The sequence below is a fragment of the Sinocyclocheilus anshuiensis genome, unplaced genomic scaffold, assembly GCF_001515605.1.
Source record: "Sinocyclocheilus anshuiensis isolate Anshui unplaced genomic scaffold, SAMN03320099.WGS_v1.1 scaffold880, whole genome shotgun sequence".
Lineage (NCBI taxonomy): Eukaryota > Metazoa > Chordata > Actinopteri > Cypriniformes > Cyprinidae > Sinocyclocheilus > Sinocyclocheilus anshuiensis.
This window is the reverse complement of record NW_015548254.1, coordinates 354,640-367,597: the sequence shown is the minus strand read 5'-3', so window position 1 is coordinate 367,597 and position 12,958 is coordinate 354,640. Positions and strand designations below refer to the sequence as shown.

At 39.5% G+C, this 12,958-nt stretch overlaps 2 protein-coding genes across 7 annotated transcripts in view; both read left to right on the top strand.

The window, feature by feature from the left end:
• LOC107655369 (adenylate cyclase type 9-like) overlaps nt 1-4,752 on the top strand; it is a 54,982-nt gene extending 50,230 nt beyond the window's left edge. For both annotated transcript variants that reach the window (XM_016442835.1, XM_016442834.1), the window contains one exon: nt 349-4,752. In XM_016442835.1, the coding sequence (XP_016298321.1) occupies nt 349-1,645 (1,297 nt within the window). In that variant the 3' untranslated portion in view covers nt 1,646-4,752. The remainder of the gene's footprint in view (nt 1-348) is intronic.
• A 170-nt stretch (nt 4,753-4,922) lies between these two features.
• The window catches only part of LOC107655368 (CREB-binding protein-like), a 48,459-nt gene continuing 40,423 nt past the window's right edge, over nt 4,923-12,958 (top strand). For 3 of the 5 annotated variants that reach the window (XM_016442831.1, XM_016442832.1, XM_016442829.1), the window contains exon 1: nt 4,924-6,060. In XM_016442831.1, coding sequence (XP_016298317.1) covers nt 5,982-6,060 — 79 coding nt within the window. In that variant the 5' untranslated portion in view covers nt 4,924-5,981. Of the gene's footprint in view, nt 6,061-12,958 lie in introns of all 5 variants that reach the window. The other 2 variants (XM_016442830.1, XM_016442828.1) reach the window with 1 other exon arrangement.

Below are 12,958 nucleotides of genomic sequence, written 5' to 3'. Positions count from 1 at the left end.
TGTGTGTGTGTGTGAAATCCATCAAGTCCGATTCCTGAAAATCTGCAGACTGGCTTTTAATTTCCGTAACTAGTGCAGTCTCATTCAAACTGCAAATTGAGGCAAAAATCTGTGCAAAGGTTAGGTAGCATATTCCAGGCTTTAATCTCAGGTTAATGCATGCTTAAAAGTCAAAATGCCATATGATAAAGAAAAGGTGACAAGTCCACTCACCCCTAGCTCCAGCCATGGTTGAAGACTTAAAACATCTTAAAATTGAAAGGGTGTTTTTGAGCACCTTCTATTGTTGGTGTTATTATTCTGTAGAACACACCACTCAAATCTGAAATCTCTTTCTCTTGCCTTCAGGAACATGAGTAACCAGAGTGCCGAAGTAGATCAGACAGGTGAGTTGGACTCTGGGCCCACAGCGTTCGACCTGCTCGTCCTAGAGACCGTACTCTCCTTCTTCCTCCTGCTGATGCTGGTTTGGTTTCTCAACCGGGAATTCGAGGTCAGCTACCGCCTGCATTACCACGGGAATGTGGAAGCTGACAAGCATCGCATCAAGATCCAGACCATGCGAGATCAAGCGGACTGGCTGCTGCGTAACATCATCCCCATCCATGTTGCCGAGCAGCTGGAGGTGAACCAGAGTTACTCTAAAAATCACGAGAACGTCGGAGTCATCTTCGCGAGTATTGTCAACTTCAGTGAGTTCTACGAAGAGAGCTACGAGGGTGGGAAAGAGTGCTACCGAGTACTTAATGAACTCATCGGAGACTTTGACGAACTGTTGCGCAAGCCTGCATTCTCAAATGTAGAGAAGATTAAAACCATTGGTGCCACCTACATGGCAGCGTCTGGATTAAATGGGCAGCAGTGCCAAGAGCAGCCCCACCCGCACACCCACCTACGTGCCCTCTTTGACTTCGCCCTTGAAATGATGCGTGTGGTGGACGATTTTAACAAGAACATGTTGGGTTTCAAGTTCAAGCTGCGAATTGGCTTCAACCACGGGCCCCTGACTGCTGGCGTCATCGGCACTACCAAGCTGCTTTACGACATATGGGGCGACACGGTCAACATCGCTAGCCGCATGGACAGCACGGGAGTGGAGTGCCGCATACAGGTTAGCGAAGAGAGTCACTGTGTGCTTAATAGAATGAACTACGCCTTTGATTATCGTGGCACTGTAAACGTGAAAGGGAAAGGGCAGATGAGGACTTACCTGTATCCCCAAATGAACGAAGGCAGATCAGGGTCCACACAAAGCCTGGAACAAGGCCAGGTGGACGGTGCCATTGGGCATTTAGAGCCCACAACACTTGCCAATGCAACAACAACAACATCTGCTGCACCACTAAACCCCCCATCCACCTCTCCCAATGTTGCCTCTATCAGTGGCCATGGTGTGCCTCAGGGCCGTGGATTAGGCCCGTCTCAGATTACAGAGGAGTTGCACCAAGACTCTAAAGACAATTCTCCTGTCACAGAGCTCAAAGAAAAGGATTACGAGAGTCCTTATCAAGCACCATCGCTAAGTGGTACACAACCTCCATCAATAGCACAACTATACGCACCATTAGCCAGACCAGAGACACCTTTACAAGGAGAGGAAGAAGATGAGGCAGATGAGCGTACAAAGCTCAGGGCAGTGGAGTGATTAAAATTTCCTCCTCACCTCAGTTGACCTTCTTCAAGAGCCAATCAGCAGTTAATTGTCAGGCTCTACTTCCTTCAAGGGGCTTTTCCGACCACAACTGTTGGAGTTCCAATGAGTAGCATTAGCCTATGTAGGGCATATGTGTTGATAACGTGACCTAAATAGAAAAATGGGTGCGCTAAGCATCTGCTTTGTGGATCACAGTGTAGCACAGAGGGGGAAATGGATGGAGTTAATATTTCTGATGTTCTCCAATTTTTTTTTTGTTTATAAAGTGCCTTCACAATATGTAAGATCAGTCAAATGAACAAATGAAAGAAATGTTTGAACAAATATATCAGCATGGTTTTTTGAAAAAAAAAAAAAGATGTGGACCGTGAAAAATGCTGTTTTTTGTAATGTATTACACCTCTAATGCCATGTTAATTTTTTCATTTATTTCAGTATTTCTTTCTCTCTCTTTGAGACAAAATAATCAAAAACGAGCCAGTTGCTAATTAGAAACAGGATTACAGGCTAATGTTTTAAGGTTATTATAATATGCAGTATATTAGTTTCACTGCTCTACTATGTGGGCAGTCACCTATATCACATTACAATAAAACCAAGGCAAGGGCAGATAGATAAAGATGGGCTTCCGGCAGTTCTTTCCACAATGCCCATATTAATATCCAGTATATATGGCAGGAAACAATGTAGCTTTTATCAATGGGAGGTAAAATGTCTCACGCACAATAGCACCCTAAACTCATAAAATGAGGAAAAACAGCACAGTCAGCCTTATTTTTTGAATCGCAATCAAGAAGGATGGCAGAAACCATGCTGTGCGCTCTCTCCCCTTCATTAGAGGACACAAGGGCCGATGATTGTAATGCATTGGGATATTCAGAGTATAATGTTTGTTGAAAACATGCTGTGTTTGGAGGTTCAGTGCATTTTTTGCATAAAATTTAGCCCCACAATTTAGTGTTTCTCATTGCCTGAGGGAATGTCCTACAGGATTCCAAATTAAATTAATAAATCAATTTTTTCAGCATGGCACTTGACCGTATTTAAGGATCTTAACACAGCAGAACGAGTGCCACTGTGTTTTTCCCTCCAGTAAACTTCAGCCAGCGAAGCCTTCAATGAAGTGTTCAGTTGAACAGATTTTGTATGAATTGTTTATCAGTGCATTTTAATTCATTTCATTCAGTGCCTCAAACTTTTTCATATTCGAATCAGTTGTTTTTCACTGTGATCATGCCAGCAGAGTCGGAGTTGGTATTGCTATAGTTTTTGTTGATCACACTGCACTTGAGATACCCGTTCACTCCATGGCCTTGAGGAAGAAGGTTCTTGTGTTGCTATATTTGGCGCGCGGCTTGCAATTTTGTTATAATGCATTTATTTCTGCCTACTTTTTAAAAAAGATTTGTATCTGATAGTTGTTGTTTTTTTGAGTGTCAATTCTGTTGAGATTTTGACAGCAGCTCTTCACTTTTTTTTTTTCGACATTTGTGCAGAGATCTGATTTTCTTTGTTTTTCTTTAACTGATTTTTTTGTTGCTGATGAGTTCAGAACACTAGAGAATAATCTGCAGTATATCTCGCGATGTGTCTTACATTTCAATCATCAGTCGAGCAAAGCAATTTTAGTTTCTCAAAGCAAGTCCTTTATTAGTCCACACCGGTTGGATCTGTATCCTCTGCCATCATGTATAGTGAATAAGCTTGGCTCTGAGGTTTGAGGAGGACAGATTTCTTTATTTCTGTTTACAGAGCAATCACTACTTTGTTCTCAAAAATGGAAAAAAAATCCAGTGCCTTTTTGTTCATTCTTTTTTTTTTTCTTTTCTCAATTGTAATACCAGGTTGCTTCAGAGTCAAACTATCAGTGTGTCTTTTGATGCCGCAGCTTTCAGAACACCTGCAATTTTATGTTTTTGTATCATATTATTATTTCCTCTTTGATGTGAATTATAATTCCAGCCTTTAAAAAAAAAAAAAAAAAAGTACACTGTGTATCTTTAAATGAAACTTTTCGGGCTGAAAAAGGGATTTGATTTTGCTGTTAATTGTTTTATGGTGCACTGCTTTCCAGCCAACACATTCACCTTTGAGTTATTGTATCACTCCATTGGCTAAAGAAGCTCAGTGCTGACAGTATTGAATTATAATTAATTGTGCATAATGTATGTGGTTTTGTATTAAATGCATTTGTATTTATTGGGGCTGTGCATGAATCTGTGCAGCCACAGAGCCTAATATCAAAAGGGCATATTTATGAAAGGGAGCCACTTAAGGCAAGGAGAAATGGGTCTTTACATCCATGTGGGCCGCCCAGTTTCCCCTAACGTAACAAGCACCTAAGGCCTAAACTCTTGAAAAGTGCCTCAGATTCAATTCTACTAAAGTTTTATGATATTTTAAATGAACTAAAATGGAAAAGTGTGAATTTAATCTTGTTTTATGTGATTGTTACCACTTTCTCACCACTGCCCACGTACTTGTAGGTTTTCTGCATTTTAGTTTTGAAAATCAAGGATTGATTTCAGTTTGGAGAATCATATGTTGTTTTTATTTTCAAATTTTTTGCCATTGTCACGTTAATTACACTGCTTTACAGTTTTGTTTTGTATAAATTTGAACACATCTTAATTGGTTGAGAAATATTTGAGTGCAAATCTGCAAATTTGTTTTGGTGCTCAAGAGTGTTAAAAATGTGCCCTTAAATATGACTTCACATGCTTGTATTAACTGTGTATTAATTATTTTTGTGCCATATATGGGAATGTGTATACCAAATAATTTTAATAGGGTGGGCAGAAGCTGCAAGACAGAGCTGTGGAATGTGGGCAAGATATTTTTGTTGTTGTTGTTTTTTTTCCCAGCAGCACATGTTCTTCAATAATTTGTTCTTATGCACATGAAACACAGCGGGTATTGATTTATTAGCCGCTATATTCAGGCAAAAAGCATAATCTGTATACATTTGCACAGTGCACTCACTTTGTATGTACATATCATGTATTGTTGTATTTGATTTTCATGTTTCAAAGTTGATAATACATGTGCATGTGCCAGATTTCGAGAGTAGAGAAACAATGAAAAGATACCAGAAGCGGCATGTGTCTGTTTTATGTGTGGAAGAAATTCATGTTTTTTTTTATATAATGGTGATTTAAATCATGATTAACCGTTACTTATGAATGTTTTAAATGGATAATATCAGAAGAGATGTGTATGTTTTATGAGGGTCAGAATATAATTTAAGACAAAAAAAATAAAACGTTCTAGTCATAAACTGTCCGAATATAAAAATGTAAGTTTTATATTTGAAGTTAATATAATTTGCACTGCTTCTCAACAACTTGTTTTAAAGCAAACTATAATATTGGCTAAAATGCAAAACTATTTCCGTCTCAATACGATTTTGTCTTCGACGTAAATAACAATTACCGATGCGTAAATGCGTCCAGTGCTGATTTGTGATCGTCTAGCGCCTCCAGCGGCCGCTTCGCGCGCTGCCCGCAGGTTTGACGTAGGGCGTGATTGCGCTCGCGCTCCCCCTCCCCCTCCCCCTCGGCTCCGTCTATCTGGAAAAAGAAAAAAAAACTTTTTGTATCGAAGGAATCAACAGCCGCCATCTTGTCTGGGCTCGGAATCAGGATTTCGATAGAGCACTATTATTTATTTTTGGACACGGAGCATTTAAATCGAGCTTTCACGACACCGTTCAGCGGACAATGGAACCTTTATATCGCCGCGAAGGAATTTTTGGCGAAAAACCCTGGATTTAATCAGCGTTTGTCGGCCACAAAACCCTCGTATATCTAATTTCCCCTTCAGAGCGGCGCTTGCGTCCGTATTTTGCTCCGAGCGGTTATTGTTTACCGGACGCTTTTGGAGGACAGACAGCGCCGAGGAGACTATTTTGCAAAAAGATCTCATTTTTATGCAACCGTGCATTTTTACACGGAGCCAGACGATTTTTGCACGGAAAAAATTGACGTCAGAAAATGGAAAGCGTGCCGTTGCAAAATTAACGACGTTCGCGCGCGAGGACTCCTGCGGATATTTTATTTGGAATTTAACGTTGAATTCGCGGAAAGGAGGCGTTTTCTCTCGGTAATATAACGATGATAATGTGGGTGTTGGGTGTTGGATTATCATGGGGTGAATGGTGGTGGCGACGCGGGGCGCTGTTGCTGCTTTTTTGAGAAAATCCTCCGCCGAGCCGCTCCACACTCCCCACGTCTTTCAAAAGTAAGGTAACCTCTGTTTTTCTGACGAAAGGATCCTTCACTTTGAATTTTACCCCACGACATTCGGCCAGAAGCTAATTTTAATCGCAATGGCTGAGAATGTGCTCGAAAGTGGCCCTCCGAGCGCGAAGCGAGCGAAGCTGACGGCACCTGCTCCAGACGCTTCAGGTAAAAGTCCAGCAGGCCTGATCCCAAACCTGCTAAATACAATTCTGATAAACTCTTGTGAAGCACTGTAACACCTTTATTCACGCAGCTGTCCAATGAGTCCAGAGACAGTCCAGTCGGCTTCACAGGTCGCTTACTTCACCCCGAAATTAAATAATCTAGTCGCCCTCATGTTGTTCAAAACTCGCATGACAGTAACAGAGAAGCGAGCTTTCATTGCGTGTCTTCCCATACAGTGTGAGTGAACGCTGACTGTTTTGTGCTTTACATTAGTCAGTCGTACGAGTTTTTTCATACACGAGGGTGAATAAATAATAACGGGTATAAGCTCCACCAATGTGCTTTTTGGATATCATGTATATAACATCATAATGCATCCAAAGTTTAGGAAATCAAGTAATAGTTATCGATTAAACTTTTGTGCATGTAAAAATCCAACTGCTGTCCATCTAATAGAACCAGATGACATTTTTGTTAGGCATTGCATCAGTCTGGTCATCATCGCATTTATCTTTCAGATCATCAGGTTGAAAAGAGTTCCAGCTGAAAGTGCAGGAAAGAAAGCGACAGATCCACGCGAATGTCCCGGGACAGTTTCTGAAAGCGAAAGTTTTAGTTTATGGTCGCTATGATACGGTTATAAATGTGCACGCAGTTATTATTGCTAACTAGGAAGTTCACACGTTAGTAAGTTTCACCATTTGCATTTAGACCCCTTTTTTAAAAACAAATAAATAAAATGTTTTGTCGGCAACCATGCGTTTGCTAGCTTTTGTTAAAAGCACTTTTTAGAAATGTGAATCTCATAAAGCGAATATTCATAGCAGTTTTATAGAAAAAGCGTATTTGTTTTACATGGAGCGGGTCGCCCTTTCATGGGCGCCGCTATTTGGTCACATGACCAACCGTGTCGCTTTACAAAGCGTAAACATGAATCTATCTAAACATAACAACACAAAAATGGATTGAGTGCACTTTTGAGACTTTAAGATATTAAAAGTGCATGGCTGGCCACTCGAAAAGCCAAACTAGCGCTTTGTGAGTGCGCAAAAGTCTCTCAGTTTGTCTCAAATGTGGCAAGCACTCCTGCTTTGTTCAGTGGGATGAATTTTGCTCAAACTATGAACATAAACACAATCCAGACCGAGTTCAGAGACATGCAGTTCTGCTGTTTCTGAGCTTGCTAGTCGAAATAGTTGATAATTGTGTGCTTAGACTAGTTAACCAAGTGTTTGGTATTTGCTGTGTCGCCCGGTTAGAAGAGCACTTTGTTGTATTAGCTTGTAAACCTGTTACTTTTAGGCCCGTTTGAAGCGTCACCTCAGCTGTCATTAACCACATAAATGGTTGTAGTGGCCATCACAGTGTGAATGCTACAGATTTGCATCATGCGTGCGATGACTAGAGCTCAAATGTGTTAAAAACTCGGCACATACAGGTTGTATAAAGTTCAGCATCCCCTCCTTTATACTGATCAGCATGTAGCCTACTGCATGTCTGATTATCTATGTCCGCAGGCAGCTAGTGTGTTTGTAAGTAAACTTGAGCTCTCGGTTTAATATCCGAGAAGTCTTGTTGCACCTGTAGAGACCTGTTTCTCTAGCTTCTGTGCTGTTCATTCACAAAGTAGTGCTTGTTGGACCATCACACGCTACAGCATCCATTTGCCTGCGTGCGTTCAGGCTATATTACTTCGTGATATAGTTATTTTGACAGGTGAAGTGTGTAATTTGTTTCAGGAAGTGTTTTTCCACCATCGGGCCGAACGATTCCAGTTGCTTTTGGACTTGAGCAGTGCGGGTATAATGCCTGTAGTGATTAGAGGTCAACTGATGTATCGTTTTGCCGATTAATTGGCACCGATAGTTGATTGCTGGAACTATCGGCTATCTGCAAAAATCCATGCCGATAGTTTTTCCGGGTTGCGTCTGTTGCTGGAGTGGCTGATTATACAGTTATACAGTTTGTTTTGACACATGAGGCTGAGTTTTCCATTAAATTACATTATATTTGTCCTAAATCATTGTTAATGTACATAATGAATTCATCCTAGTCTGTAAAATTGTTTGTCTTTCTGTGGCTTCAATAAAGTCTGCATGCTTCATATAGAGAGCAGTAATATAGATCACATTTTTTCTTTCCGTTTTGCTCAGTTTTTTTTTGTTTTTAAACATCAAACGTCAAACTCATCTATGCCACTTTTTTGATCATTCTTGAAGTGAACTTTTACCCGTTTGGTGATTAAATAAACTGTTTTAGACCACCGCTTGAACTGAATGCGACGCGTCCGCTGTGTGTGATTCCTGATACCCGCGAGTTCTAGACGTGACGCTGCGCTTTTTGCCCGGTGTACAACTGCCATATTTTGTTATTTTGATTAGATAATCATCACGTGTCCTAGAATAGAAGCAATTAAACTGTGAGAATATACAATATCCATATGTATGTAATTTCAATTCTATGTCTAGATATTTAAAGATGGCCATCTAGAGTGTGTAAATTTCAACATCTATTAAAACATTTTTAAATTTTGAAGTTGCTTCTGTTAACATTAGTTAATGAACTAATTAATATTTAATATTAATAATTTTATTCATGTACAAAATATGGGTCAGTACTGGCTTTTTTTTTTTTTAATTTTAACTATCAGTTGATTAATCTGTATCGGCCAGTGTGGTCCAACCTAACTATCGTATCGTAAAATCCACTATCGGTCGACCTCTTAGTAGTGATGTGATTATGGTTTTCTAGAATAGTGGAGTATGCAGTTCGTATTTCGTCAATAAATGTTCTTTGTAGCAAGTTTGGGAATTTTTATTCTGAAAAGTTCTGTTATCAACCCTAAACTTTGCAATCCGACTCTCAATTTCGTTTACGTTTTCATACACTGTATTCCAATCAAAAATTCAACACGTGCAGTGCCCTGTCACCGCGTTCAAAACTGGAAGAAAGCTTTTGCGATAATGTTGCAGAAGCTATCATAAGAATAATTGTAATTTTTGCTTTGCTGACATATCTAATAGGAAAACTTGGTAAAGCTCAGAAGAGCTTTTTTTTTGTGCAAATATATAGTAAATATTCAGTCTTCTCCACTGAATTGTAAGACAATGATAAACATATGCATGTTTGTAAGACAAAAAGCATATGTAAACCAAAAGATTGTATTCACATGTTTACATGCTTAGTTTTTTTCCAGTTGATAAGATTATTTAAGATCTACACCACCCGTTTCAATCTGATTGAACTTTTAATTTTGATTGAGCTCAGATGGATCGATTGAGGTGTTTACATGAGGGCTTTTCAATACGATTACAAACTGATAACATGGGTAACATAAGCCACTCTCACAGCGCATTTATCCCGGAAAATTGCCAAAGTGCCTTCTGTGTGAACACGGCAAAAATCGGTTCGTTTGCATCATCAAGCCAGCAGCTGTTTACCCCGTTGCTTAGTAACGACGGCGCAGGAGAAGGCGGCAAAATGTGTGGCATTGCTCTCCTCTCTTTTATATTTATGTCTTTGAACCGTTGATTTTGTTTCCATTTGCTTCTTTAAATAGTCTGTTTTAAAATAATACCTCTAAAGCTAAAAATCATAAAAATTGGTGATGCACCAAAATGAAAAATATTGGCAGAAACCAAAAATTCTGAACTCGCTGGGCCAAATATACTTTTTTTGTTTTTTTTTGGAAAAACAACAAAATCTATTAATTTTATATTTTTCAGAAGATATTTTTTATAAATTGACTGTATAGAAGATTTTAAATTTTGAATTTAAACAAAACTACTTGTCTTATTCTACATATATGTTAATTTTGGCATATTTCAGCTGAAAACTAAACATTTTAGTCTCCGAAATGTGCTAATTGAGAAATTGCTAATCAAGTAACCTAAAGAGATGAATGCAAAATTCTGAACTTTGTCAGTGAAGAGCATTTTCATACCAAAGCAGGGATTTGGTTCGAAACAGAGAATGCAGTGTTTGTGAGCTGGGATATAAAGCAGGAAACATGACACTTTTAAAAGATGGGATTTAGACCTATAAAAACTTTTAGTGGTAAGCCTTGTGACCAAACCAGCCCTGTGTTAACCTTCCACAACGGTGCCAAGAGTTCTCTCTGTCCACTCCACTGTTGTCTATCAGCAGCAGGTCTGGCCTAAAAAGCCTTGTGAAACCTGAACCCGGTCTGCTGCTCAGAGCCAGCACATGCTCGCAGTCTTTTGTGTGCAAACACTCCTAAACCCGAGAAGGAATTATAAGGATATACAGTATCATCTTCAAATCCTGCTTCACCGTTTGTTGTTCTGCTGTTCTTAGGACATAAAGTAGGGCTGGCTAAAAACATTGATTTTTATGATCTTCATTCGATGTCTTGATGTCGATTCTTAAAATCCCAAGTTTTTTAATCTATGCCAGTGTTTCCTAAAACACATTTGACCACATCATTGCTTATGTTCATGAGTTTATAGTTTTATAACGATTTTACACATTATAATAATACATTTTACACATGAAATGCAATTGAAATTTCAGTTAGTATCTGGAGAGCAGTTTGTGGTTGTTGAATTATTTTTTTTGTTTAGTTGTTTAGTGGACTCTGTTGTTAATTTTTAAAATTCATATTTTTGTAATGTACAAAGTTAGAAAGATCCCTATTTATTTACAGCATTTGCTGAGAGAGTATTTCTTTATTAATGTTCAATAGTTTGAGGTTGGTATAATTTTTAATAAAAACGTTTAATTCTCTCTGTTGAAAGAAATCTCTTATGCTCACCACTGCTGCATTTATTTGATCAAAAATAGAGTAATATTTTGAAATATCATTACAATTTAAAATAGCTCTTTTTTTATTTGAATATATTTTAAAATCTAATTTATTCTCTATTTGTCTCTTGTAATAAATTTTATGCGTCCTTACTGAATATAGATATTAATTCAGTATCAAAATAAATATTGTAGTATCAAAATCGATATTATAACTGAGAAATGCCCAAATGAACCCTAATGAAATCAGATTTAGAATGAATTTGGAACAACATGGGTAAATTATGACAGAATGTACATTTTTGAATAAACTGTCCCTTTAACATCCCATGGCGTAAACAATTGAATATCATTATGTTGACTGAAAGTGACAGAGATGGATAGCTGAGCTAAAAGTCTTGGTTTATATGTATCCGTTGCTATCCTCCCCATCCGAGTGAAATCCCAGGCGAGGCACACCTGTCCCAGATCAGACGGCCCACAATCTTTCAGACGCTGGGAACGACAGCTGTGGTCTGCTGCCGTGCGAAGAGACTATTTATAGCCTGCTGCCAGAGCCACTATAACAAGCTTCAGTGCGGTGATGGAGGGAGAAATCTGGATCCCCGTTGGGACTCGAGACTCCAAGGTGCTTCCGAATGTGTACGTTGCTTTGCATTTTGGCTCGGCTCCAAGCTCGGAGAGGGCGGGACGTTGGCACTAGATATCTGAGTGTGTAAGCGAGCATGTGTACGAGTCTGGCTCCGTGATGTGGATCATTAAACAGCGAGCCGCCCTGTGAGGGAGCGAAAGAAAAGGGATGATCCCTACTCCTGCCTCCCTCGTGTTTAGCACCTGCTGTGTCTGGCAGCGTGTCTGTGTTTACTCTCGAACTGGTGTGACCTCAGTGCTACCCGTGCTGCATCTCAATCAGAGCCGCGGATAGATGCACAATCAGGGCTCACCGTTAACGCTTGTCCGGGATAAGTGGATTTTGTGAAGGGGCAAGTGAAAGAGAATTGTACTTGCCTGACCGGACAAGTAACATGATTAAAATGTCAATAATAAACAGGACAGCACCGACAGTTTGGCGGGAATGATTCTGATTTTATTACTTTCAGTGTAAATGGGACTGATAACGGATAATGTATTGACAGTATCAAGGTCTCGTCAGTTGAGGCTCGCGCAGCCTATCTGACTCGTGGAGAAATCTAAATTAATAAGCGCAACAGCGCACACAAAGATACAAACACGAACAAACATACTGCAGTAGAAAAAAATATAAATATTCGATATAATACATGATATAGCTTGCCACCATTCATCTTTGCATCATTACATCACGTCTGTAAACATAAAGAAAGAGTCACGGCCAGTATGCTATATCGCACGTGAGGATGCTGCAGGTGGCGGATCATTTATAGCCTTTTCTCACAGCAGCTGGAATAATTAAATTTATCATTTTGATGGCGGATTGTAATCCAGAAAGGTCCAAACGACAATCATCAGTGACAATTGGAGATTCACCCGTAGTCAAAAGCAAAAGACTTCGGACTGCGGAGTGGCTACAGAAAAAAAGAGAATGCAACTGGGCCCCTGTAAGAATAAATATCGGCAAGGTTTTTGAAAAGGTGGCTTGAACTCCGTGTTTTGAAGGGGTTTAAAACGGACGCAGAGACTGCTTTTTTTCTGCTGGACAGGTAAGACATTTCAGTGGTTCATTGGGTAACAGTAGCACACTTGTTCGCGTAATCCATACAGTCATGGAGTTTCCTTTGTTGTGCTTTTTCTCATTTTGCTATGATATGAGCTAAGCGATTGTTAGATTTAATCACCATTGGTAGCACGATTTATTGTCATGATTTTTTTTCCTCAGTTGATCAGAACAAAAGTGGCAGACATGTTACTTTCCGGTGGAAATTCTTTTTTGCTTATTTTGGTTATACTTAGACGTAGAATCTGTGATTATGAAGTACAGTATCCACACAAGCGTGGTGACTGACAGCCATACATACTCAAAACATTAGATTCATCCGCACTGAGGATCCGTGCTTATGCACAACCCCCGCAAAAGCCCTATTCGCGCGTGATTGGTATTATCTGGGGACCTCGTGTGATTTAGAAATGACCCCCCCCCCCCCCCCCTAAATTTCCA